The sequence below is a fragment of the Cuculus canorus genome, chromosome 18 (genome assembly GCF_017976375.1).
Source record: "Cuculus canorus isolate bCucCan1 chromosome 18, bCucCan1.pri, whole genome shotgun sequence".
Lineage (NCBI taxonomy): Eukaryota > Metazoa > Chordata > Aves > Cuculiformes > Cuculidae > Cuculus > Cuculus canorus.
Genome location: NC_071418.1, coordinates 4,538,804 through 4,565,538, shown reverse-complemented (window position 1 = coordinate 4,565,538; position 26,735 = coordinate 4,538,804). Strand labels below are relative to the sequence as shown.

The window sequence follows — 26,735 nt, the reverse complement described above, 5'->3', positions numbered from 1 at the left end:
ACCATGTGGCCTCTGATGTACCGTGGCCTTATCTGAGAGCTCCGGGACCAGCACATCCCTTTGCACACCACACCCAGGCTTCATTAGCAGCAAGAGACGGTCCCCACTCCTCCATCAGCCCTGTCTCTCCCCATCAGGGAGATGAGCATCCTTACCTGAACGAGCTGTAAGTGATTTAATCATCGCACTGAAGCACAGCGCCAGCCTTCGCCTTGCCTATCTGCACCGCGACCGCTTCGCAGCAGGAATAATTTTTTAAGGCATTAAAGGTGAAAAAAAAAAAAAGTCAGACAATATTAATTTGAAAAATATAAAATTTTAATAAAGGCTACATCTCTTAATTACAATAATTATTGTACCAAGTTATTTTTTTTTTTAAATGAAACTCTTTATAACGCATAATTTACAGTATAAGTAGAACAAAATGCCATGGCAAAAGTCATGAGTACAGGACTTGTAATAAAAGGCATAAAATATATTTATACATAAACCCCTTAAACAAACAAGGGAAAGCTTGAACCCTGAATATAGGGCGACGCATGGTCTCGTAACACCATGCAGGCACAGGTACTGTACTGATTAAATTTTAAAAACACTAGAGATAGTGTATTAATATTTTCACCATACATTTTCTACAATATATACAGACTTCCAGAAAGTAGCAATGGCAAACAGAATGCACAGATTAACTTAATCAACACAAAACCCAACTGTAGAAATGCAAGGTCTTTCTCAGGAAAGGGTCATTCTGTCCCAACACACACACACACACACATACACACACTCGGAGCTCTGCTAAGGGTTGTGGAAAGCCTTCGCCCACACCACCCACAGCCTCACACGGGTGTTGCGAAGGTAAGGCTGAAAAACAAACCAAACCTACCCCACAACCCAACCAAAACCCACCACGCAACGCATCACGCGCTCCACACCGATCTGAAAACATGCCCCACCGTAGTTACATGTCGTTTAAATACGAGTTGTGCTAACATTGAAGTAGGATGGCTAAACAAAATTAGCGAGCTACGTGGAATACATACGGGTTCTTAACCTGGCTTTTGCAACACGTCCTTTTGGTGTGCTACGTATGGAAACGGCACCCGGATGGCTTTTTCTACAGCTCTCCCAGGCTTGGGTTTTGCTCTACCATGCCTCAACCTCGGAGGCACCGGCCAGCGCAGGTTACCCTCACCGCTGACAGCAGCAAAGCAAAAACCTCACACCAGAAATCCATGGACAAAATAACAAGTTGCTGTTGTTCTATTGCATCTACCATATTTAACGCTTAAGACCTTTATTTCAAATTAGAGCAGCATAGATTAAAATGCACCGGTCTCTAGATGAATGGCAGGACTGGATTTTTATTTCGGCTTTTATTATTATTACTATTATTATTTCTTTAGAAAAGTTTTATCTTCACTTGGAGAAATACTGGGCACAACATCACTCCTTCCCTCCCCCCCCTTCAAAAAACCCTCACGAATAGGACTCATAGCCAACCTCCTAAATTTCAGATAGTGGGAACAATATAAAAAAATAAAATAATCCTTCCTCCCATCACCCCACTTCCCAGCCCCTCTCTTCTCCATTGTTAAAGCAGCATATCCAAAAACTGGACTTAAGGGAAAACAGACTGTTCAATAAATATCAATAAGGATTACTGTTAAGGTAAGCTATACAGAGTTTCTCTTAGTCCATAGATTTCAGATCCCCGGGAAATCATATATTATGTATGGAAGTCTCTCAAACACGGTCTGCATCTCCAATAGCCAACAGTGGTCATGCTTTTAATAAATAGTTCAGGGTTTTTATCATCTCAGTACCCAACTCATGAATAATAAATGCCATTTTTTTTTTCCTCTAAGGCTAATTCAGCAAAGTCTTCATAGACTTCACTTTTTTCTTCATTGGTTCAAAACTTTCCTTCAGTTTGTTTTTTCCTTGTCATCACTACTGTTGTGTGTCCAAAGATTTCTTTCTAGCTTAACTTTTTCTTAAGAAATGCAGATGCCATCAATCGATTCTCTCTACTTTCCCAAGAATCCTTCCTTCGTACATTGGCAGGATGGTTTCGTCTTCCCAAATCTCTTCAAACACCGCACCGCAGTCAAACTCGTCGCTTGCTTTTTTGAAGTAGTATCTGTGGTAAGGAGAATTAAAACACAGTTAAAAAAATCAAAAGGTAAAGCAAAGGATGCTTTGGCAGTTCTTTTAACCACAACATTTCCAATCTTTCCCTCCTAGGATGCTCCTGCAGCGTCCAGCATGGCCAGGAAAGCCTCAGGGCTGCTCAAGTCCAGCAACACGAAAGCATCCCTCAGGCTGCAGGGACGGCGATGGGACGGAGGGAGCAGAGCTGTGCGCACTCCTCAGCAGTGACAACAGCTTCCACAGTGAGTAAATTATATGCGTTGGCAGTGGATATTCTCACCATAAAGAAAATTAGAAAGCGCAGTGATTTCTGGTCAAATATCTTATTTAAAAAATAAATAAATGCAATTTCAAAGCAAAGCATTCTTAAAGTTCCCCTCTCTCCCCACCTTCTTTCTTTCATGTGTTTTCTTGTTTCAAAGCTGAAGCCCAACATTAAAATTAGCAACTGTTATTAAAAGGAGAGGCTTTTTAGGCATACGGATGGATGAAAAGAAACCATCCCAGCTTCCTGCAATGCAAAAGCTGAAACTCTACAGTACTCCTACTGAAAAAAAACCCCGGGAGCCCCACATTCGAAACAACGCAACGCTTAATTCACTATCCATTTTAAGTGACAGAAACTCCTGTATTTGCTTCCTGATGCTTCCAGCCCTGGTCCAGCCTGCGGGACGTGACACGGGGAGGTCAAGTAGCAGTGTCCTGCATTCCTGCTCTTTTGCTCCGGGTCGTTAGATCATGAAGCCAACGAACCCAGAGACAAAAAGTCCCCCCACCCCTCCTGTGTCAAACAGTAAGGACCCCTCTATTATCCTGAATTAGACCGTTCAGCTTCTTGATTAAAGGTTCCTTTTATCCTGTTTGGAGCTTTCTTCCTTCTAAGGCTGCTTAATTGCATATGCACAAATGAAGGGCTTCCATTCAGAGGGGTAGCATTTAGGGAGCCTGTCCGTCTGCCACCGCACACCTCCTCGGACATGCCCGCTCCCTTGGAAAAGTGCTTTGCCATCTCATCGGGGATGGAAAAACCTTCATCAGATGGATTACCAAAAAAAAATTAAGCCCTCCTCTGTAGTTTCCAGACAACTGGGGTTGCAGATGTTTGTCAGGGGGAAAGAGGTTGCATTTATTATTCTTTCAGGATGGGAAAGATCAAATTAAGCTCACTTTTACTATCAAAACTGAAAGTGCTATGGGATTCTAAGGTCTTAGAATTCATTTTGATTCTTCTTTTAGTGACTGCTCCATTACACATTTTTAAGACACTCAGTAACAACAGCTTGCAAATCTATTTATTTTTATGACACGTTAAAATTATTTTGGTAGATGGGGGGGGAAAAAAGCTGGCTTTTTCGTCAAAGAGATGAAACCAGCACCATTTAGTCAAGGTATGGTTAGGGTTTATTTTTGTAAAGTCATTCCAAGCTGAACTGGCACATGTTGCATCTTTAATGGCTCAGCAAGGAAAAACTTAAGTCCTTCAGAACCTGCCCTGCTAGAAGTCAATGGCCCAGTTCCCACCAGCTTCCACGCTGCAGGTCAAGGCCACAATTCCCCAGGCCAGCAGCCTTGAAACAAAACCAAGAAAACCCAAGGAAAGTTTGAATGAATTACAAAGAACTTTCTCTTCCCTTTCCCCTTCTTCACCCCTCTCCAGATAACAGCGGCTCTTCCCAATAACTTCCTCCCCAAGCCCAAGCACTGGCTGTGTTTACCAAATTTTTATTTGAGAAAACAAGCTGTGACCTTTTACATAATTACAACCTCATTTCACAGAGAAAAAAGGAGGGGAAAAAAGGAAAAGAGGAGGCAAAGCGAAAAAAAAATAAAATAAATCCTCCCCCACAACATCTTCAAACAAGTCGCTCTGCTCTTATTTGCTCAGAAACGGGCTTTCCATTGAACCATATTTTATGTGGCAAGCTTTGCTCTTTTTTTTTTATTTTATTTTTTTCTGTATTTTTTGGGACATCTGGCACCAATCGAGGCGAGCAGGCCTGGCGTTACAGCTCTGTTTTGAACCGCTGCCATCTTCAGATTACCCGACACCACCCAGTTTTTTTGTGCGTGTATGTTTGTTTTTTGTTAACGCCATCAGTATTAAATCACTGCTTAATTCCTTCTCTTTTTCTTTTTTTTTTTTTTTTTTTTTTCAGGCACGGGGAAGGAAAGCAAAGCGGCGATTTCCCGGCGGCTGCCCCACGGCAGGGCCGGCCGCTCGGCTCTGGCATCGCGGGAGCCCGAGGTACCCGCCTCGCAAACTGATCCAATCAATAAAGAATTTGGAGAGCAGAGCATTTCTGCATGTCTTTGTGCATTAAATGAAAGGCAACGGCTTCAAAGACGTGCTTATTAAATGTGCCTTAAAAAGAAATCAATGCCAGATGTGACCAAAGCAGCCTAGTTAGTGCCTCCCCGTAACACACGCTACTCCGGGCACTGCGGACCTCTTCCCTGAAGGTCACCCGCAGTTTCACTCAAAGTCCAGCCAAAAGTCAAAGCTTAGATCAAAATGATTCCCTGGAGGTACACACATTTGTGTAATTAGTTTCACCTTGTGTCTGTGCAAGATAAAATACTGGGCACATACCCAAGTTCCTTTTATAAATTTCTGTATTGTCTTTACCCAGGTGTAAAGGGGTGAGATCTAAGCAAAACGTTGTTTCATCCTTGTCAGTCACTTAAAAACATTTTCCAAAGTAATTACAGTCTGACAAGGCACAAATAATTGCACCTGGAGGGACTTTTGGGCCACAGAGATTTTAGGAGCCTATTCCCGCACTTAGGCATCACACAGAAAATGTCACAGAAAATGAATAAACAAACACCAAAGTGTTATTTTTTGGGGGTGATGATGACTACAGTCACTAGAGCAGCACCAGACCAGCGGTAAGGTCAGGGAAATTAGTTTGCAAGCAGGGCAAGAGGCTGCATCAGCCACAGGAGGAGCACAGCAGGAGAGGCTTTAGGGGCTGGAAAATGGCCCAACGGTGCTAGAAGCCCTGGAACCTCGCCTGGAGGTTGTCCAGCTTGGGTGTACTTGCAGGTTGCTGCCATCTGATGGCAGCTGGGCGGGCTGCAAAGATGGTTTTGGGGAAAATTGGCAATATTTCAGTGCCAGCCTCACTGTGCAATGGCCATCTAGCCCAGCTCAGCATCTCGCAGCCTGAGAGCACCCTTGGGATCTGCAGAGGTGGCCTTTCCGAAGGTGCCAGGGATGGAGCACCAACTGGAAAGTCCTTGTACCAAACCTAAATTACCATCTGGAGGTTAAATCAGAGGCTGCCAGTTACAGGGCAAGCCGTCCGTCTCTTTGAAGAAGCATCAAACTGAGCGCAAATTCAAAACTTAGAAGATGGATCTTCTCCTGCTCATCCTGCAGGAGAAGTGGCCACTGGTGCCAAGATCTACTGGGAAAGTACAGCAGAAACAGCCAATGTGAAGCTACTACCATGAGAACTAGGAGAGTAAGGGAAGTAGCAAACTGGTTAAACTGGGAGCTGGGCCCTGGAAACCAGACAGGCAGGGTTTGTTGGTGTTTCTGAGGAGGAACTTGGTATCGCTGGCAGAGCCTTCCCTGCAGGGCAGAGGTTTTTTCCCTAATGAAGAGAAAAGTGAACTCGCTGTGTCTCAACTACACGTCCACTGAGATGAGACATCCTGAGCTTTCACTGACTGCCTTTAGAGCCACACCAATGAAAAAAAAAAAACAATTAAAAATAAAAAAAAAATAAATAAATGAGTAGGCAAAGCAGGATGCCAGCACCGAGATGAATGCCGGCCCCAGTTTGGAAACCAAACCCCACCACCACTCCGTGCCTTCACCACAAGGCCATCCCAACTTTTCCTGGTATTCAAACTTTTTGGACAAGGGTTGGAGCACAAAGCCTGCCAGCCTGCATCCTTATGCAATGCAACTGGGGGAGGAGGCTGGGGAAGGAGATGGAGAGGAGGCAGCCCCCCAGCCAAGCTGCAGCTCAGGGCCCTTTTCTCCATCTCCAAGTCACTCTTGGTTTGAGTGGGAGGAGAAAAAGAAGCGAGGTAAATGTGTCGTTGTGGGCAGACACACAAAACACCTGCTGAGTGTTTTGAGTTACTAGACTGTATTAAAGAATAAACAAAAAAAGATATTCTTACCTGTAATTTCCCTTTTTGCTCAGCTGTTCTTTAAAGTGCCCGAGTGTCAGGCTCTGGGCCTTTAACATCCTCCTGTAGGGAATTTCTTCTCCGCAAAAAAAATAGGTGACAACCAACTCACTCGACTGAGAGGTGTGAACAACTGGCAGTTTCTTTGGCTCTTTGTGACTGAAAAAGAGAAAACACACATAAACCCCTCTATTTTTTCCATTGGAGAACAAACCATTTCCCCACACTCGACCCAGTGGTGTTTCTGCCACACATAACCCTGGTCAGAAATATCCTGGGTGTGACCCAAAAAGTCAGATATTCCTGTACTCGCCATGCGTTTGTCATGCTGCGTTTGCACAGCCCTTTTTTGCTCCTGCCCGCTATGATGGTGGGAACTGCGGCATCACAAAGCACCGAGCCGTGGGCAGCAGAGACCTCATCCTATTTTATGGATGGGACAATTAAGAGATGGAGGTTGGATGGTCGCTGGAAGCACCACAGCAGATGAGCGTTGTGTAGGGCTCGCCATGGGCTAACCTCTACCTAGGACGCCCCAGAACTGTACACCTCTGACTTTAAAACTCGTTTCATCTGCCTTCATACAAAGCATCTGCCAAGTTTCTTTCTCCTGCACAAAACCACCAACAGCCAACAAAGCAAAACCACCGCCAGATTCCTCACCTGAAGTACAAAGGTAATCTTATTTTCCCCAGTGAGGATGAAATTAACTGGATTTTGTCATTTGAACCAAGGGAGCCTTCTTAAAGAATAATTAAAACAATATTACCCAGCAAAATGGCAACGCTGTAGTGAATGCCATGCAGCCAAACCTACAACTGCTTCTGAGGCAATGTACACTTGGCATGTCAAAAGGTCACAAAGTGTTAGTCCGCAGTAATTTAGTCTTCCTAATTTGTTCTAAGTCTTTGTAGAGTGGCTTCAGAAAAAAAGCTGCTAGCAAAGACAGCTGGTGGACTTAAGGTCAACCAATTAAAAATGAAAGGCTCTAGTCAGGTGGCTCAGTCTGGACTTCAAACATTACTCATTGCTTAAGATGAAGAGGGTAAGAAAGAAAACTTTAATTATTTAGGCCATTTTAGACCTCTCTGTAGCAGATTTCTTGTTAAAAGAACCATCCTGTAATTAGACTAATCCAATCTTTGTCCACTTTACAGGAATGCAAGTTAAAAAGAGCCAGAGACAAGATTTGAAAATGTTTTGTTCTTTCTCTCAGAAGAGCGTTTGAAAGACAGCATTTCAGATATAAGAATTTCCTCTCTTTTTTCAAAGTGCAATCCATTTAATGAAAATATAATTATGACATATATATATATATATATATATTTCCCAATCCTATTCTGCTCGTGCGATACTCACTCTTCTGTCATTAGACTTGCATTGCAGAAAGGGGTGTTTCCCCCCGGAATGGCAGCGGAGTGGTTTCGATCCCTCTGCTGATTTGAGGTTGAACATCTGAAGTGGAGAGGGGGAGGGCAAGTGGGGAGGAAGGGGGAAAAAAAGAGGAAAAAAAACAACTTTTAAGAAAAAAAACTTAAAATACAATCTCCTAAATTGAAGTCTCCTGCGGGTCATTAAGTTTGCTCTTTATATCAACCCTCACATATTGTAAACAATCAAAGGAAGAATTAAAAATGCTGTGGGCTAATTTATCCTTCCATACCCACACGAACGATAACCAGTCCAATTCTCCACTTGGTATGTAGCTGGAGTCCATCCCAGAGGAAAAAATGGGCAAATTACAGCCATCAAAAGAGTGGAAGTAATAGTCTAGGATTCAAACTATTTGCGCAGGGGTAGGGTGGGGTTGGAATAAGGAGGCTCATCGTTGGGGCTTGGCCAAGTTGTGCCGTCACGCATCCCCGCAGCCCAGCCCTACAGCTGACCCTCTACCTAGGCAGGGAGGAAACCATCCACGTTCACCCGCTGCCCTGCCCACCATCACCCAAGCATTGGCTGAAGACGAGCACCCGGTGAACCTCTCCTACCCTCGCCGTTTCCCAAACCCACCGTGGCACCAGGACCATCCCTCCCACTGTCGTTACCGTTGTTTCTGCGGCTTGGAGACCTCGGCGAGCCGGCGACACGCTTCTTCCAGCTGTGCCAGGGTGTTGGGTGGGGTGAGAGGGGGCATGGCGGGGTCCTGGATGAAGGGGTGGGCGGGCTGCGCCCCACGCGGGTGGCTGCCGGTCCCCCATGAGTGGTGGCGGCTGGGGGGCCCCTTGGCGAAGTCGGAGCTGTAGGCCTTCTTTGTGCTTTGTGTGCTTGGGGAGGGGAAGAAGTCGGGTTAGAAAAGCTGGAAAATATGACTTTAATAGCAGCTCCTATTCTGCTCGCTCCCTCTCAAAAGTCTGTCATAACATGAAAGGAGGTTTATTGCCAAAAACATGACATTTTTGTGGTTTTTCTGGTTCTGCGGAACAGCTTTTATATTAAACCGGAGGAGCAAAGAGTCTCATTTGTTTTTAGCGATTGTAAAAATAGACAGCCCATGTAATATATAAATATTTACCGGGAGCGATATTGCTGTAGACAGCTGCATATTTACCTATGGGGCTTGTGCTTATTTTGTCTCTCGCTCTCCAACATCCACTGCCAGACGTTCTGTGCCCGGTCCGCCTCACCCCCCGGTAGCTGCACCCCGCCGGGACCAGGCAGCCCCCCGTCACCAGCCGGCAGGGCGACGCTCTCCACTCCTCTGCCCGGCCTCTTCGGAAGCATCCCTGTCCTGCTGATGGCGAGAAGAGGACAGTAGCCCACCGTTACCCCCCTGCGCTGCTGTTGGGGCTGCCCCGATCAGCCCTCCTGCAGGGGGATGACGGGGTGATGCTTTGGGGTGGGTGCAATGGAGAGAGATGCTGGTGACTTACCCGAAGGGCTCCAGCGGAGGGAGAGGGGGGTCCGTGCTTTTCGGGTGGCCTTTGCACTTGGGGTAGCAGTAGTAGTCGCTGCCGGCCGGGCAGCAGCACTGCACCCGCTGAGCTGCCTCCGCTTCAATCTGCTCCTTCGTCTTGGGCATGGTGTGGTGGTGGATGTAGTGGTGGTGGACGTGCTTGGTGGTCTGCTTGGTGATGAATCCCTTCCCCACCAGGGCGCACGTTGCTGGCGAGGCCACGCCGGGCTGCAGCTTGCCCATGGGCAGGCGGTCAGGGGAGCAGGCGCGGGGGCTGTGTCGGCCCATGCCAGGCGACTGGCAGCCGGGGGTCTTCAGCACGCGGGAGAGATGCTCGTCCAGGATGGCCTGAGGGTCCTCCTCGTAGCTGCCAGAGGGCAGGAGCGAGAGCGGGTGCTGCGGATGCTGGGGGTTCGTCATCTCCCGACTGCTTTGCAGGCTGGCGGGGAGCTCTGAGCCCTCCTTCTCCTCATCCTGCCAGCCAAGCGATGGCGAGAAACAAACGTAAGAGGACAGGGAGCGGGTGAGGCATGTGCCAAGCTGTGCCCCCATGGGCTCGGGAACTGCAGTGTGATCAAAACACATTGCTTCCCACGGGCAGGATACGGCCCCCTCCCAACCCCCCCAGCTGATCGGGACACCCAACCTGGCCCCGGGAGGGTTAATCCTCCTACCTCCTTGATTTGCTGCAGCCTCTCCTCCAGACTGTCCATGGTTTCTTGCTCCTGCTTCAGCTTCTCCAGACGGGAAATGAGCTCCGCGGCGAAGGCAGCTGGCTCCACTGGGGTCATCTCCTTGGGAAGACGGTGGGTCCTCTACAAGGAGCGGGGACAGAAGGCACAAGGCATGTTTAGCGGGCGGCGCGGGCGCTTAGCCGAAGCGGCATCGCCGGCCCCGCTATGCTTGTTGTGTCTCCATGTTTGGATGAAAAGACGACCGCAACTAGGCATGGTCTGCTCTGGATTTTTATGAGCTAGTGCTGTGGCCTCATGGAGTGACATCCTCCCCACCAGCGTTTGCCTTCGGCAGAAGCAGTTGGTCGCACTCTGAGGAACCCCGCTTGTTCTCTCTGTAGTACAACCAGCCCATCAGTAGCTACTCTGAAGTAGAAAATCTTCAAAGACTGTTGTCAAACATCAAAAAAAAAAAAAAAAAAAAAAATCTAAAAACCTCTGAGGTGGGAGGGAGAGACTTTAACTCAAGGAATAAAGTGAGTATAAACAGAAAGGAGTTGGAAATTAAAAAAAATAAGATGGAGAAAAAGGGAAAGGAGAAGAAAAAAAAAAAAAGAAAAAAAAAAAAAAAAAGAAGTCAAACGGTTGCAGATCAGAGAAGTGCTGGTAATTTATTTCCTGGCTACACACTGGGCACCTTTGAGGTAGTGTTGTCTCAACAGTGTCCTAGATCTCTTCCCCCCCCCCCTCCATCTCTTTGTACAGAAAATGAAGAAAGCTGCTGCAGGCTAGCAGTGCTACACTGCTGAGCTTGGCTGCCTCAAGCAGATCTATCAAGGGAAAAAGGGAACATCTCCAAATCAAGTGCAGAATATAAAAAGGCAAAATGCGAATTTCTGCCAAAAGAAGCAAACATGGCAGGAAAAGGGAAAAAGAAAAAAAAAAGAGGAAAAAGAAACCACCCACCCGACTCTGCCCTCCCTCCTGCCACCCCCACGCACCCCATTCCTCACCACCTCTCCCTCTCTCTCTCTCCCCCCCACCGAAAGCAGAAAGCTGAACTGCCAACTCTTTCACATACTACCCACCAGATGAGGTGGGGCCTCTCTCCGGCAACCACTTAGCTCCAGAAATGATGTGAGGGTAGAAAAAGGCCACTCTGCTGGAAATTGTCACTCTTACACAAGCTGGCTCTATTCAGTCCCTGATCAAAGCACTGCCTTACAGAGAAAGTCGATTTGCACGCCCTGGGACAAAATAATCTAATTTACAAGCTCAGGCTATAGAACTTTCTTTATGGAGGAAGGAGGAAAAAAAAAAAACCAAAACAAAAAGAAAAACCACATAAACCACCCCCCCCACCACCAGAAATATCATCTATGATTTCTTGCTGCTTAAGAGAGCAGAAAGAGGATTTTTAGCCTATTAATCTCAAGACAAGATAAGTTTATACTTGTCTGTGTAAACAGTTTATTCACTGCAGGAATGGGGAGTCTGCGAGTCAACTGAATTAGCAAGTCAGCGAGTTAATTTCTGAGAGCTTGGCAACGCCGCAAATCAGATGCCCTCGAAGTAAGGCACAGAGCTGCTGCACATGTCTCTCTTCTGGGAGATCCTGCTTCTCGCCAGCTTACAGACCATGTGCTTTTGAAGGCTGCCGGTGGTGCACATGAGGCCAACCCCCAGCTCAGCATCGGCAGAGGTGTCGGGGTGGTGGCCACAGCCAAGTCTCACTAGACCCAACTGAAGCATCTCCGCTTGGAGTCAGACCAAGAGGACAAATCCAGTGCCACTGAAAAGCCCTAGTTAGCAGCTGGCTTTCACCAAAAGGACCAAAATGTCACTGTACACAAGAAAGTTCTTGCAAAGATGCTGATTGCGCATGGCTCCTGACCACACCGAGCAGCATCTCGTGTCTGGCATCACGTAGGGATGGAAACGCTCTCTTCCCGTGCTCCCTTCCCATCATATGTGCCCATTCCCAGTGCCAGCATTTTCCACAGCCAACCCAAACCCTGCAGCTGCCACCTCAACTTACCGGAAAATGAGGTAGAGAAACTTGACCGTTGGCCTTGACACTTCGATGCATCTCACGCTGCAGCTGCTTCTTGCTCCCAATTCTGTAGGGGGGGATCCCATCTCTGCACATGGAAGAGAAGTCACTGTCAGCTGGGGCTCTGCCCATGCTCTAACCGAGGTGCTTCTCCACCACCTCTGGAACCCACCCAGGCACCCCACAGGCCATGTTCCTAGAGGTTCTGAGCCCTCCAGACATCACACCCGAAGCCAGGAGAAGCCTCAAACATCATCTGGTGGCCTGGGAAGGGCCTGTGCCACCTTCTACAGAGATGTGCAGTAAAGAAGTAAAAGCTGAAAAGCAACCTGAAGACAATTCTCCACGGGAAAACGCCCAAAGATCCCATTAGCTTTGCTTTTGAGAATTCTTACAGAAAGGCTCTTCCAACCCTAAGGTTCTGCTTCTGCCCTTTATTTTTGTTGCTTTTTCACCACTGAATTACACCCTTTGAGACCACAAGCTTTCCTCAAGCTGTGAAACACCCTGTAGGGTGCTGGCTCCGTGGAAAGAAGGAAGAGGCTGAAGACAGATGGCCATCAAAAAGCTGCTCCTCATCTCCAGTCCTACTTAAGATCTGAGATGTTTCTCCTGCCCTGAGGCTGGCCGGGCACAGGCCATACCCTCCAGGCACAACATTGCTCCCCTCAGCCACATTGGCTCATGGTCAGCAAGCCATGAGGAGAGACCAGGCAAGAAGCACCGGTGGGAACAGCCCCCTGCACAGCTCGCTCAAAGCAACGCGAGGTGTTTTCATCTGGCCATGCAAAAGGTTACCTCAGTTAGGATTAAAGGGTGTTCTACAGACAGCGGGGACAGCCGGAAGAGCATGCCTGGAGATCCTGAATGTCTAATTCCACCCCTTCCCTCAGACTGGCTGAATAACCTTGATCTCTGGACCCATCCCTTTCATCCACCTGCCCCCACACCTGACTCATCTCCTGAGTGGAGAAAATAGCTCCTGCCTAAGGAGGAGCGGCGGTGGCTGAGTAGACAACAGTGGCCCTGTGCTGCTGCCAGAGAAGTCAACATGGCACAGCATCTCATGTGACACCTCCCACGGCCATAGCGGTGGTGGGCACTCACTGACATGTTTTGGACACGCAGCCAGAGACAAGGTGCAAGAGAATGTTCTCCCAGAGGCGCCAGACCCCTTCTCCTGAGAAGGACGATTAGATGCCATAGCTCCGTGCTCAAAGTTTGAAGCACGCCATCGCAGGCCTTTGTGAAGGTCTTGGCCAAAGCATTAAGTTGCCATTAAATTGTTTTAATAAGCAAGATTAAGCTGTAAAACCCAGAGTGAAAGACCAGAACCGTTTCACCTTAAAATACTTGGAAAAATCTTGATAATAAAATAAAGCACGTTGGGACTGCAGAAGAAGCCCTTGATGCCACAAGATGAAACTAAACCTTCTCCAGACTAGTCCATGAATGAATGGAACGTTACAAGTGAAATGAGCTAATTGTCCTAATGTCCCCATCGCACACCACATGGCTCTGGAGTGCTTTCCAGGGAAGCAGCCCAGTAGATGCCGGCCACATGCCGGCCGTTGCAGCCAGCCATGGTCACTGACGGCCACTAAGCATTTCTGCTCCACGAAACCACGGGGCAGCAGGGCTTGGGGCACATGACATGCCTTAGCTTTGGGAGAAGATGGGGAAAAAAGTAAATTTAAGGTGAAAACTATGTCATCTATACCTTCAGGGAAGCATTTGATAACTGAGGCTTACTGAGGTGAGGGTCTCCTAGGAAAGCCCTTTAATAAGGAGAGTTACCAGTAAAATAGGCATTTTAAAGGTAAGTAAAAATGCCAGCATGAGCATATTACATGCATATATGCACACAGACTAATCCCGTTAACATATTCAATTAAAGAGGAGGTGTCCTCTATAAATGGCAGCACAAGAGGCCAGATGGGGAAGAGCAAGGAAGGAGCTGAAGGTCTATGCATTCAACAGGAGGCACCTAAGGACATGATCAAGGGAGAGCAGGGAGCCCAGCAGCCTTCCTGCGCTCCCCACTTCTCTCCAGGTCTGCATGCGTGAAATGCCATCCCCAGCCCCTCTGCTGTGGCCACCAAGCCGCGAGCAACTCTCCTTGTGGGATGTCCCCAAGCTCCCAGCTTAGGGGGAACCATTTCTGCCCAAAGCGACAGTCCTGGGACAGACTACTGAGCAGAGATTTGCACCATTCCCAAGCAGAGTGGCTCAAAAAGGAGAAGGAAAAGCAGTGCTGGCCCAAGAGCGCTGCTCCTCGCTTTATTTAAGATTCACCCTTGTTCATGTTGGCACAGAGGCTGCTCCCTCCCTCCAGGTGCAGCGGACAGCCCCGCATCAAACCTCCTCCCCTCCGCTTCTACAGCCCTGCCCTGTCAGACAGTTCTACAACCTGTGACAACAGGCAGAATTAAAAAAAAAATAAATAAAAGAGGTATTTCACTGGGATGGGAAGGCTGTGGAGCAGCTTAGGAAAGCCAGCCTGGGGAACGGGGAGTGGCTTGCACAGTCCCTTTGATGAGTGCTGTCTAAACCTAGGCTTTCCATATCAAACAGAGGGAACATGGACAACACCAGGGTTGAAGGGGTGACCAACGGGTGGTCTCTGACTACAGCGGGGACAGATGGATGGAGCTGGAGCCAGGCTCTGTACAGCAAGAGATATGGGGGGTGGAAGGAGCCCTGATGCTGAAACAACACACACACACAACTCAGACCAGGAGAAAGCGCCTTTGAAACAAAAAGGCTGAGCTTGGCCAGGGGTTTCAGGGCAGGACAAGGTTCATCCCAGCTCCTCCAAGCGCTACCTCTCCCCTTGCTCCAGCAGCAAACATTTGCACTCACTTTCTTGGCTACTAAAAGCTGTGGGCTGAAGAGCTACAGAGTTTAGGCACCAAATAGTAGAGTTTAATTATAAACATTTCAGCTAACCAGGCTGGGGCTTAGCCAATCTGTTTCTGGGGGAAACACTAGTTTGAAGTCTTCTACCCAGTCAGCTGCCATTTAAGCTGAGCCAATTATCTTAGCCTTTTGACTCAGATGTGCCTGACCTAACCTGAATGTAGTTTTACTGCTGCTTTGAAATATCAGACTCATGCGCATATGCATTCACTCCCATCTTCATTTGGCAACGGCTCTGAAACAAGCCTCTGATCTTGCCAACATCAAAAGCCTGGTTTGTAAGATAAGGTAATATTTGAAGTTTGCTCAGCAGCATTCCCCTGTGTCCAAAGTAAATCCATAAATAAGATATAAGCAAATAAAAAAAAAAAAAAAATCCCCTTTTCCTCTCCTCCCCCAATCAAGAAATGGAAATATAAATTTGCATGATGCTTTGTGGCTATTACAAAACATACAGACTGATCTCTGGCATCTACAATTAGAAAAAAAAAGCAGATTGAGCATTATTTGGAGACCTCTCCTAATTCCAGTACAGTTCAGATTCAGATTTCTTTTCAAAAAAAAAACCCTTCACTTTGCTGCTGTCTGACAGACATTTCCAGAACAAGTTTTTCCTCCTCAGTTGATACCAATATCAGCCAAAAGAACTAATTTGCATTCGCCCTGACGAAACAAGAATAAACCTGGGTTTTCCGTTAACGGGGGTAAAACCTCACAGGCAGAAGAGCACCCGGGCTCAGCCTGTGAAAGCACAGAGGGTTTGTGCCCCAAACACACTCACAGCATCTTCAGCCACCGGCAGAGCCTGGTGCCAGGAGAGGCAGCAAATCCCCAATGTTTTACTGCAGCCTTGGCAGCAGCCCTTCGCCTCCCCAAACGAAGTTTTACGTCACCCTTAACTTTACGCCCAGACTCCAAAACTGCCAATTTACCTCTCCCACCACTCCCAAACCCACCCAACATCCCAACACACCCGCCTGCTCCCAGCCCCGCAGATGGTTCCAGGGATGCCCAGGGGATGGATTCCTCCAGCCTCTGCCATCCCGCTCCCCCCCAGCCCTCCGTGCTGCCCCCCAAAACCTGGAGCTGTGGGCAGTTTAATCAGCCAAGCTTCCCCAAACTCTCACAGCCTGTGCAGGCTATTGTTATGGCAGGAAAAAACAGGCAGGCTCCTTTCAAGCGCTGCTTTATGGGGAGCTCCTATTCACTTGTTCAAGCAAATTTCAAAGCGGGCTGCTGCCCTCTCATCCCCGCTAAGCTCCCCTGGACTAACAATGGGCTGAAAGCGATTCAGTTAAGCCTTTCATCCACCATGCACTTTATTTCTCACTCAGTGCTCTCATCTGTATAAGGCCTACAATTGGCATTGCTGTGAAGAGAGGGTATAATCCTAGCCCTGTGAATCCCAAGTGACCCTACACTGGTCCAGAAATGACTAACCCAATGAATGCTCTGTTGACACATGATCACATACAACCAGAGCCAGTAAGAAGAAATAAAGAAGTCACCCTATGATTCAGCTCTTTTATTTAATGCCAATATTGTTCAATAAGGGAATCTGGTGGGACAACAAACTTATTTTTTTCCGTAATATCAGTTCAAAACACACATGTGCATTAAAAAAAAAAAAAATGAAAAAAGCTTTTGTTTACGCATCAAGGATTTTTGGTAAATCCTGTTTACTGTTGTGCATCATCACGCAAGCACTGTTGACTTTAAAAATCCAGCAGGCAAACCCCTCTGAGGAGCGCACTGTTATCACCAGAAACCTCTGACAGAAACACTAAAGAAGTTTCACCTATGGCCAAGAATGCAGCGCACTGTTTACAGGTGGGCTTTTCTAGAGCGCTTGTACTTAAGTGAAGATCATAAAATACAAACAGCAGCATCTGCCTTCTGCCCGGCTGAAGAAAATGATTCCTGGGAGCTCTAAGTCAGTCCTACTGTCTCCTCTACCCCCCAGACACAAAAGCACCATTTCTCTTCTGCTGGGGAAAGCAAACTGAAGAAGAACGGTCAAACGACTTGCTTCTTATTTCTCAGAAGAGTCAGAAGGTAAAGACAGATCCTGCAATTCCTGCACTTAGCCACAGCATCATCTCTCATCTCCATGCTTCTGAAAAACCCAGACCTGATCCATGTAGCTCCTTTCAAATGGCTCTTTGAAGGCTGCCCCAGTCACACTACATGAGCAGCTATATGCCCCTTCAGGTCACTGGCCCTACTAATGTACGTTCTGACATTAATGACAAACCTTAATTACAGAAAGTACTTCCCACAGGAAGTAATCTCCTCTTTGATTACTGATAACTAGTTAAGGAAGCCTGGTCTTAGGACAAAGGCTCAGGGAGATACTCTCTTTGGGTTAGTTGGCCTGCACCATTAGCATAGGGCAAAACACTTTTACTCAACTGCGGCTGCAAAACGCCAATAGAGGGATTCATCATTTTACTCCATCCAATATGTCCAGTGACCACATAAAGAGCAAGGCTACCATGCCCTGCTACACCTCTCACTTTGGGCGCACACCTCAGTTTTGGCAGTTCCTAATCAACAGCAGCAGAAGCAAGGTGACAACGTTGGACCCATCACTCCCATATGCCCCTATGGTGCATCAGAACAGCGGACACACAGATGATGCATCCCAAAAGGACCCGATCAACACAAGATACTTACACGCTGCTGTCCGTCATTGACATAGAGTCGTCCGTCAGGGCATCACTAGAGATTTCACTATCGTTCGCGCTGGTTGCTGGGGCAAATACATAGCCAGAATTCACATGGTATGGGTTAACGGGATCGTTCCTCTTGAAGGACCTAGGGACAAGCAGAACAGGGATCTAGTTACCAACCAGTTTCGGGCTAGAGGAAAACACACAAGTTTCATGGTAGCACTCGCCTTATGGGAACCACGCACACTGGCTGCTCAATCTCTCCAGAAGCAACAAACCATGCACTACTCAGGCCAGCAGCAATGAGGACGCACTCTGCTTAAACACACCAAGTCCAACTTTAAAGATGTTGCTTTTGACATTGGAAGAACACTCTAGAAAATCCTAGGAAGCACCTTTAGGTGCTTTGATACCTTCAAAAACTTGGTCCTTAAAGCTTGATGCTGCCCTGGTGAGGTTAGCAGGAGTTTTGCTGTTGGTATCAGCTGGCAAAACATCAAGGAATTCATAGCTCAAGTCTCACTGAAAGCCACTGAGGCACCAGCTAATAAATGCTTAAATCTACTCTGAAGACAGGAGTTAGGGCCCCTGTGGGAATACCAGTTAGTGTCTGCGTTGCCTGAAACTCCTGGAGCAGGACCACCACGCGTCAGGAGGCATGGAGAAGGCTGAAACCTTGCAAAGGTAGGTGCCACCTTCCTGGCCTTACAAGAACATGCAACACACAGGCATGTTTTTTCAGGAGAACCTATTACTCGTTCAACTTGAGGGTTTGTATGCAGAAGGAAGTGAGGAGGAGAAGGATGCGGGATGTAAGGACACGGATGGCGGGTTGTATTAATGGAGTTACTGGAACCAACACCCTCAGCTTCACCTGGAGAAGAAAACGTAAAGCCCAACCCGGGTGCCTGAGTTGAGTATCCAAGAGCGGACGCATGAAAAATTCATGGGCAGTGACATGAGCTGTGACGGGAGCGTGGCGGGGTCACCATGGCAGGGTCACGGCGAGGGGGATCTGGGCATCCCCTTGCCCGCTACCTCCCATTACTCCAACTTCCCAGCCAGGATCAATATACATATCTCCAGCAGGCGATAAGGGGATTATGCAGGGAGGTTTGAAAGCCCCGTGTTAAGGTGCACATTTTGTTCCTCTTCCAGTGAAAGATGGGGTTGTTAAGCTTCTGTCTTTGTATATCAAAGCAAAAGACCTTGTCATCTGATAAGGACTGCTGATTTTAATAATTAGGGCCACTTACTCAGGACTTGGGGGCCTAAGGAATGTGCCAGCAGGCTCAGCAGGTTTTTTTTAATGGGTTTACCACCTCCCTGCCCCCACGGGGGTCTGAGGGGACCAGCTGGGTTTAAGCGAGCAGCAATGTCCTCCCACCACCCCGCTCTCCATCCCTCACAACCAACCAGGCACCCTCGCTGCAGAGCATTCCTGCTCCGCCAGCACCAAAGCATCAGCCTCCACAAAGGCTTAAGAAAAAATAAATAAATAAATAAATATATATATATATATATAAAAAGAGGAGGGGAAAAGGAGGGGGAAGCATGATGGGGAAGATGGGCCTCTCTGGTATGAGAGGCGCGGGGCTGGCTGCAGGCAGGTATTCAGCTCAGCCGGGGCTGCATTCCTTTCTGGAGGAGGCCAAGGCATTTCTGATGGGGAGAGATCAAGATGTTAAAAAATATATATCTGGGAAGAAGAAGAAGAAAAAAAAAAAGAGATAGTAAGGAATGCCACAGGAAAGAAGTTAAATCTTCAAAGACAAATTAATTCCACATGTGGGTGAAAGTAAAGCTATCCTACTACTACTACAAAAAAAGTTCCTCTAAAAACTGTAGAGTCTCCTACTCTAATTCAGGGGGATGGGCAGCCCCAAGTGACCGTCCCCAGGTCCCTGGTGGGCTTCTGGGTACACTGTAAGGGATGCAGCTCTTAAAACTATTCCGTTCGAAACCATCTCAAGGTCTTGAGAGCGGATGCAAAGACCACGCAGCCCAGGGATGCAAGATGCTCCACAAGGCTCGGGTGCAGGGTGGTCCCCAGCACAGGACCTCCACCTTGCTAGGAGGTATCTGTGTTATCCCTGGTTGCACCCAGAAGGGCTGTTTTGCCATGTTCTTCCAGCAGACAGGATTGCTGGAGAGGCTGAGGTGGGGGCGGAGGCAGCGGGTCCCTATGAATGCAGCACAGGAAGAGGAGGCGTGTCCAAAGAGTGTTTGGAAAGATATAATTAGAGAAAGTGGCCAGAACAAACTCATCTCCCCCATTGGTACTGGACCGCAACACCAACTCACCTACCAACACCTCAGGGACAATAAAATTGATGTACCTTTAAAGTCAACCCCTACACTCCAACACCGCCCCAACAGAAACCCCCACATCCTTTAAGACAAACCAAAAGGGGCTGTTTCGCTCTGTTTAATTTCTTTTTTTTTCCTCCCAAAAAATCTGACCACCTCACTACAGTAATTGCACCCAGATGCATCAAGTTGCCTGCAAGGGTTTTAAATTCCAGCGGAAAGCGGTGGTCTCCTGCCACAGATGCTGCGCACACACAAACACCCACCCCAGCTCCAAACTCAATATGCAAAGTGTTTTCAGCTGTCAGGTAGCAGTTGCTCTGGAGCTTCAAGGAGAATGTCTGATGTTTCTCAGCCTATTCTTATCTTGATGCGATGACACACAGCGTGTAACTCTCTATGTGCTATGTTAGGCAAGGGGCATATCAGAGGTATTATAATGCCACGAAAATTTCAGGGGCTCTTGGTTGTAGCCCCTGTTATGTGGGTACGGTTTCAGAGTATGGGGTTTTTTTACTGTCAAAATCCACGTCTTTGAAATAAAAGCACTCCGGTAGTTCAAACCACGGATTGATACAGAGAGAGGAGAAAATCAACAAGGAGCATTTCGAGGCAAAACTGAACCGCATTAAGTATTTCCTTGGGACAAACATCACGGGTTGAAAAACAAAAACCACACATGCACAAACCTGGAAAAAAAAAAAAAAAAGAAGTATATTTTGACAAAACTATGCTAATCACAACTTCCATGCTCTAATTGTAGAACACTGTTTCAAGCATAGCTTTACAATGGCATCATTTGCTTTGATAATTGAAGCCAAACTTGGTTCCAATAACTTCACACACACAAGGAGCTCCACCCGTGGGTCCTTTCAAAGGCCAGGGAGCACTGGGAGCCGGCAGAAGGCCATCCGCAAGCCCCAGCCTTCCCAAAGCAAGGCCAGTCCCACTGATGTTAGAGCTTAATGGGAGGCAGATGAGTCCACCTTGGACTGAACACCACCACGCTCCGCGGCGGCACTGCAAAGGAAGAAGTACTCTCTGTGTACACAAACCCGTGCGTGATAAATTTAGAAGCGCGTATAAATAATAGCTGGAATTCCTGGAGCATGGGGCCAGGTCCAGTGCAGGGAGGCCAGTTTTAACCACAGCACAACCTACAGGGGAGGGGAGTCGCTTTGAAGGACAAGAGGGAGGTTCTACATTTCAAATATTCCCTGTATTAGAGCTCCAAATATAAGACCAGCAGTTCGCGTGCGTATCCCTGCTCTGCAGCCAGGCACAAACGCTGTTTTCACTTGACTTCTCCTGTTCCTGTCCATCACTGATCCCGGGGCCAAAGTCTTTCAACTTGCACGGTTTCTGTGGTCTCCGGTTTGCCGTGGTTTTGGCCGTGACTCCATGCCCTGGGATTTCCAGGTGGTCTCCTGTCCAAATACTGGCCCGAGACTGCTCTGCTCGTGCCATCAGGTGTGCTCAAGCCCAGCGTTCCCGGCTTTCGCTGGTATACTCGCACTGAAACCCACCGAAGCGAATGGCAAGAGCCTGCACAGCCCTTCAAAACCATAACGCGCTGAGCAGAAATTCTTTAATTCCATCACACACACGAGGAGGGAGGTGTGGTTTGGCCACTCACCAAGAGAGACTTTGTGCAAGCTTCAGTTCCAATCCTAAACGCAATCCTAAACGCTGAGTGATGAGAGATAACCCATCCATATGCTCATCAGCTTCTAGCACATGCACGCACAAGTGGCTTCACAAACGGATAGCTCAGGGAGGAATTGAGAAGCATCTCAGCTTGACCTCCCTCACTCTGCATTGAGATCTCTTGGCCCCATGGAGAGCAAAAGCTCCTGGAAATTCAACAGAAGGTGATCAAAGCAAAATGAACCACCTAATGTCCTAGGAGGGTAGATCTGACATGTGAGGAGCAAGCAGCATTAATCCCCGGACAAAAAAAAAAGAAAAGGGAAAAAAGAAAAAGGGGGGGTGGTGGGGTGGAAACCAGCACTAATCAGGCAAGCAGCCACCATTCTGTGAGAGCTCTCCTGGACAAGGCACATGTAGGTTTTCAGCAGGGCCTGCAGCTCTGGTAGAACATTACAGCCAAGCCCTTCCAGCACTGAATACCAACAAAGGCTGAGAGATAAAAGCATCAAACATCCCCCTCCTGGAAAGCAAGCGAAGGGCAGCAGTTCAAACCAAGTTCTGGAGAACAGCAGATGCTCAGACAGTAACATTCAGCAGGAGATGAGGATCCCAAAACCCCAGTCCTCCAAAGACCAGCTGCCAGCAAGTGCCCCCTCCCACAGCCCCCCAGCAGGAGAGGACCAGAGGCCACCATGCCAGGACAGAACACATCCCTCCTGTCTGCACCCACGCCCATCACCCTCCATCATCTCTCCATCACCCCTCTGCTGGCAGGGAGGGCCAACGGGAAAGGACCAAAGAGGCCCCTGGCTTTGCAGCATCCTTGCAGGCAAGAGCAGACCCTCCCAGCTCCCAAAGGCTGGGCACCGGAATGCCCAGCACAGCTGGAAGCTCTCCATGAGAGGAGGGCGAGCTCCAGCAAAGCCTCCCCAGGAGAAGCCCAATGCCCTTTGATGTCCGTGAATCAGACACGCTCTCAAAATTCCTGTAAAGGAGATGTCAAACACTCACCATCCCAATGCCCAACCTCCTGGGCCAGCAGAGGAGAGCGCACATCTGCCAGTGGAGCCCTCTCCTCTCAGCCCTGATTCAACAATCCACATTTATGGCAAGGGTGGGGAAGAGGAAAGAATACATTTTCAGAGGATTATACAACTCATCATTTGCTCATCAGAGCCTCTCTTTCCCATCCCCCCCTTCACTTGGAGATGGCTCTGACTTTCTTCACCCTCACACCGCGGTGCCATCAACATTTCCAACAAAAGAGAAGGGTTCAGCAACGCAGACGCAATCCCAAGGTAGGGGCACATGAAGACCCTGCCACCACACCACACTCTCCGCACCCTCGGGAGCTGCCATTAGACACAACCACATTTTAATGAGCTTAACTTTGAGCACACGGCCAACAGGAGAGCACCAAAGATCTCCAGGACAGCACCAAAGACCTACTATTACTCTACACCTGGAATGCCACCACTACCTTAAGCACTCAATTTTAAGTATCCCCCTGTATGCATTGGCTCAAAGCCACCCTAAATGGATTTGACATGACACCAACACCCAACACGACGGGAGAAGCTGTAGGTCACACACGGTCAAAATAAAAGCAGATTTTGTGCGAGTTGCAGAGTTTGATGTAATACGTGCATACATTTCCTCCTCCATGACCACACAATTGCTTCCCACATAACCAACATAGTTAAAACACTGGTTGATGGAGGAGTTGGGGAACTAGTAGGTTACATTATTCATGCGTCTATATGATCCACTCTACTACAGCTCTTAATAGGTTTGAAAGCTGAACCAATAATTAACGTATGTCCGGAGGACATAGTTGCTATGAAGTTTTTGATCTATAAGAGAACTGCGAGAGCCAATAGGGCTTAAGAACACAGTATCTTGTTTTCCTCTGCACAGCGGGAAAAAAAAAACCCAAACCCAGCCAACACCCTCCAAATTCCAGAGTTTGGAGGTGCAGGGAAGCATCCCTGATCCCAGTCTCCCATCATCTCCTCACTAGCTCCCCGGCACGCTTCCGAAAAACCACGCTCAAACTCCTCAAAGTTAAAAACAAAGCACATTTTCCAGAGGTTCCCTTACCTGTACCCGTTCTCCATCGTCTCCGTAGCTCTGACATTGGCCGTAACCCTCAACGTCTTGCTGGATAGTCCAACCACCGAAGGCAAGAGTTTGCTTTTAAAGTCTGCATAGCTCCATTCCTCTTCTTCATTCAAGGTCGGGAGATAGCCACAGACAACTTTTAAGCTCCCCAGTCCATTGCTGTTCATGTACGCGGGATTCTCTCCTCCACTCCTTACGTATTCGAGGTATATATCAGAAGTTAAAAACATCTGGTAAGCATTTTCCTCCATCACAGTCTGAATCTCAGTCTGCGCCTGATCAAACATGATAGAATCTATCTGCTGCTTCTTGATGCTATCCCTTATGTAGGTCTTGGTAGCGGGCTTGAGCTGCTTGGAAACGATGCTGTTGTTCTCGATGTACCTTTTGTAGATAGCTTTGGCTACTCTTAAAGTTTTGGTATCCTTAAGGTCCATCTGCCTGAAGCCATTGCAGGCAAACCAAAAGTCTAAGGTATCCACACATTTTTCCCTTTCCAGGAAGGTCCGAAAAAGATAGGCACCATCTTGATCTCCCAACAAGGAATGCAAGGATTTGGTCCATCTGGCCAGAGGGGAGTCTGGGGATGCGCTGCCTTCTGGTTCCCCGAGTCCGTTCTCATTCCTCCGCGGGGCAGGAGGCACCGGCATGGCCTTGAAGCTTTGGCTTTTGGGAAGAAACGAGCTGGCGAGTTGAGGACATGGTGTTTCTCCTTCTTCTCCCGGGACGGGAGGTCGAGGAGCGTCTTCTCTGAAGCTGCTGCTGGGGTCTGGGAGGTGGGCGAGGACCACAGCGCTGCTCATGGCTCCGGAGCCCGATGGGGAGAGGGGCTCCCAGTGCTTCCAGGAGCTGCCTGAGCCTCTGCCTTCCTCTGCCTGGAGTCAGCAGGGGATCCTCTGAGCCTCCTCTCTGCAAAGGGAAAAAAAAAAAAAAAGGGGAGGAGGAGGTGGGGATGGGGAAGGGGGGGGGGTGGAAGAGAAAAAAGGAGTATTGATCTAATCAAAACCAGATCCTCCCAACATCAAAGACAAAAAGTAAACAGGCTTTTCAACTCTTCACAGTCAAAAAAAAAAAAGGGGGGGGGGGGGGAAGGGAGGGAGGAGAAGGGAGGAGAAAAGAAGGGGCAGCGCGGCTCCAGCGCGGCTATCGGCGAGCTTTAAGCGGGGTGGGTTGGGAGGGGAGCACGGGGTGGGGGGGGGCACAGCCCGACCACCACCCCCCCCCAATCTCTCAGGGGGCGCTCTGCTTTGCATCTGTTACCATCCGCACCCACACCCCGTCCTCTTCGCACGTTGCGCTCCGTGGGGACCGCTCCGCTGCGAGCCCCCCCCCCCCCCGCCCTTATATCCCCCCCCCCAAAAAAAAAAACAAACAGCTTTTTGGGGGGGATCCGAGGAGAAGACGGAGCAAAGGACACCCCCCCCCCAAAAAAAAGCTCTCGGGAAGGTGGGGGGGGGTGTGAGGAGCGGCGGCCGTACCTGCGCGCAGCGGCGCATCCCGAGCGCGGGGAGCCCCTGCGGTCCCCCCCGGAGGCACCGAATGGGCGCGGGGAGGAGGGGGAGGGAGGAGCGGGGGGGGGGGCTGGGGGAGGAAGGGGGGGGGCGGCTGCCCTGCCTGCGAAATAATCCTCCTCATCATCATCATCAAAAAAAAAAAAACCAAAAAAAAAAAAAAATAAAAACCTGCTCCAGAAATGGCGACGGAGCTGGAGGAGAGGTGGGAGCTGGAGGAAAAGTCCGGAGCGACTTGGATCCTCCGAACCCTTTGCAACAACCGCGCCCCCCCCGGGGGAAAAAAAAAAAATCCCTAAAAATAGATTAAAAAAAAAAAAAAAAGGTGTATTTGGGGAGGGGGAAAGAAGAAAAAAAAAAAAAGAGGGGTTTTGCAGGAGCGCAGCCGCTGCCCCTGAAGTTGCCACTCACCGCGGAACCCGAGCTCGCTGCGAACCCGCGGCCCCGCTCCCCCCGCTGTCCGTCCGTCTGTCTGTCCTTCCTCCTCCTCCTCCTCCTCTCCCCGGCGGTGCAACCGCGTCGGAGAGCATCGGGAGAGGGAGGGAGGAAGGGGGGGGGGGGGGAAAGCTGCGAGGGGAAGAAGCCCGCTTTGCTGCTGCTCCGCGCCTCCCTCTCCTCCTCCTCTTCTCCCTCCCCTGGTTATTTATTTTATTTATTTTAAATACAAAAGCGGCGGCGCCTCCCCTGTTCCCCCCCCCCCCCCCCCCCCCCGGGCTCTCCCTGCCCTGCAAAGCGCAGCGCGGTCCTGCAAGGGCGATAGCGCAGCCCCAGCGCTCGAATGCACCAACCCGCGAAAAATAACCCTCTCTAAAATATCAGCCGGGTAAAAATCGAGGAGAAAAAGCACTCCGAGCCCCCCCCGAGCCCCCCACCCCCGTGCGAGGTGCGGAAAGGGTCAAAGACGGGAGAAGAAGGGCCCGGTTTCACCGTTCGCCAGGAAAACGGAATAATTATATTAAGGGAGGGGAGGAAAGGATTTATTATTTTATTTTGATTTGATTTGATTTTATTGGCCCTCTCCTCGCGGTATCCCGGTGCGGCTACGGAGTTGCCAGGACCTTATCAAAGGGAAGCGATCGGCAGCCGCCGCTCCTCCCCCCCCCCCTTTAAAGGCGCCGCCGCCCCGCTCCGCCCCGTTCTGTCCCGTTCCGCCCCGTTCCGCCCAATTCTGACCCGTTCCATGCCATTCCAACTCATGCTGTGCTGTTCCCCCACATTCCAGCCTGTTCTGTCCCATTCCAACCCGTTCCATCCCATTCCAACTCATGCTGTCCTATTCCCCCGCATTCCACCCCTTCTGTCCTACTCTGACCCATTCCATCCCATTCCAGCCTGTTCTGTCCCATTCCAACCCGTTCCATCCCATTCCACCCTGTTCTGTCCTATTCCAACCCATTCCATCCCATTGCAACTCATACTGTCCTGTTCCCCCGCATTCCAGCCTGTTCTGTCCCATTCCAACCCGTTCCATCCCATTCCACCTTGTTCTGTACCATTCTTACCCGTTCCATCCCATTCCAACTCATGCTGTCCTATTCCCCTGCATTCCACCCTGTTATGTCCCATTCCGACTCGTTCCATTCCATTCCACCCTGTTCTGTACTATTTCATCCCATTCTTCCCCATTCTGTCCCA

The 26,735-nt window shown here is 48.9% G+C and overlaps 1 protein-coding gene across 4 annotated transcripts; it reads right to left on the bottom strand.

Moving 5' to 3' along the window:
* Nucleotides 1-316: 316 nt before the first annotated feature.
* On the bottom strand, nucleotides 317-25,711 carry AXIN2 (axin 2). 4 transcript variants are annotated; one of them, XM_054083554.1, is made up of 11 exons: nucleotides 25,512-25,711; nucleotides 23,569-24,498; nucleotides 17,513-17,653; nucleotides 11,903-12,005; nucleotides 9,865-10,005; nucleotides 9,168-9,664; nucleotides 8,846-9,028; nucleotides 8,343-8,561; nucleotides 7,657-7,752; nucleotides 6,289-6,456; nucleotides 317-2,140 (listed from the first exon to the last, which is right to left on the bottom strand). In XM_054083554.1, the coding sequence occupies exons 2-11, from the start codon at nucleotides 24,390-24,392 to the stop codon at nucleotides 2,014-2,016; spliced, it is 2,499 nt and encodes an 832-aa protein (XP_053939529.1). In that variant the 5' UTR covers nucleotides 24,393-24,498; nucleotides 25,512-25,711; the 3' UTR covers nucleotides 317-2,013. The 4 variants fall into 4 exon arrangements, with proteins under 4 accessions (XP_053939529.1, XP_053939532.1, XP_053939531.1 ...); XM_054083557.1 differs by having other exon boundaries at nucleotides 8,846-9,025; XM_054083556.1 differs by lacking the exon at nucleotides 25,512-25,711 and adding an exon at nucleotides 25,272-25,324.
* Between the last annotated feature and the right edge of the window lie 1,024 nt (nucleotides 25,712-26,735).

Excerpts from the sequence above, each read along its gene's own strand:
- AXIN2 (XM_054083554.1), bottom strand. The coding sequence starts at position 24,392 with ATGAGCAGCGCTGTGGTCCTCGCCCACCTCCCAGACCCCAGCAGCAGC. Across the intron at positions 8,562-8,845 it reads AATAAGCACAAGCCCCATAG|CACACAAAGCACAAAGAAGG; the intron begins GTAAATATGCAG and ends CCCCTCCCCAAG. Across the intron at positions 6,457-7,656 it reads GCAAGTCTAATGACAGAAGA|TCACAAAGAGCCAAAGAAAC; the intron begins GTGAGTATCGCA and ends TCTCTTTTTCAG.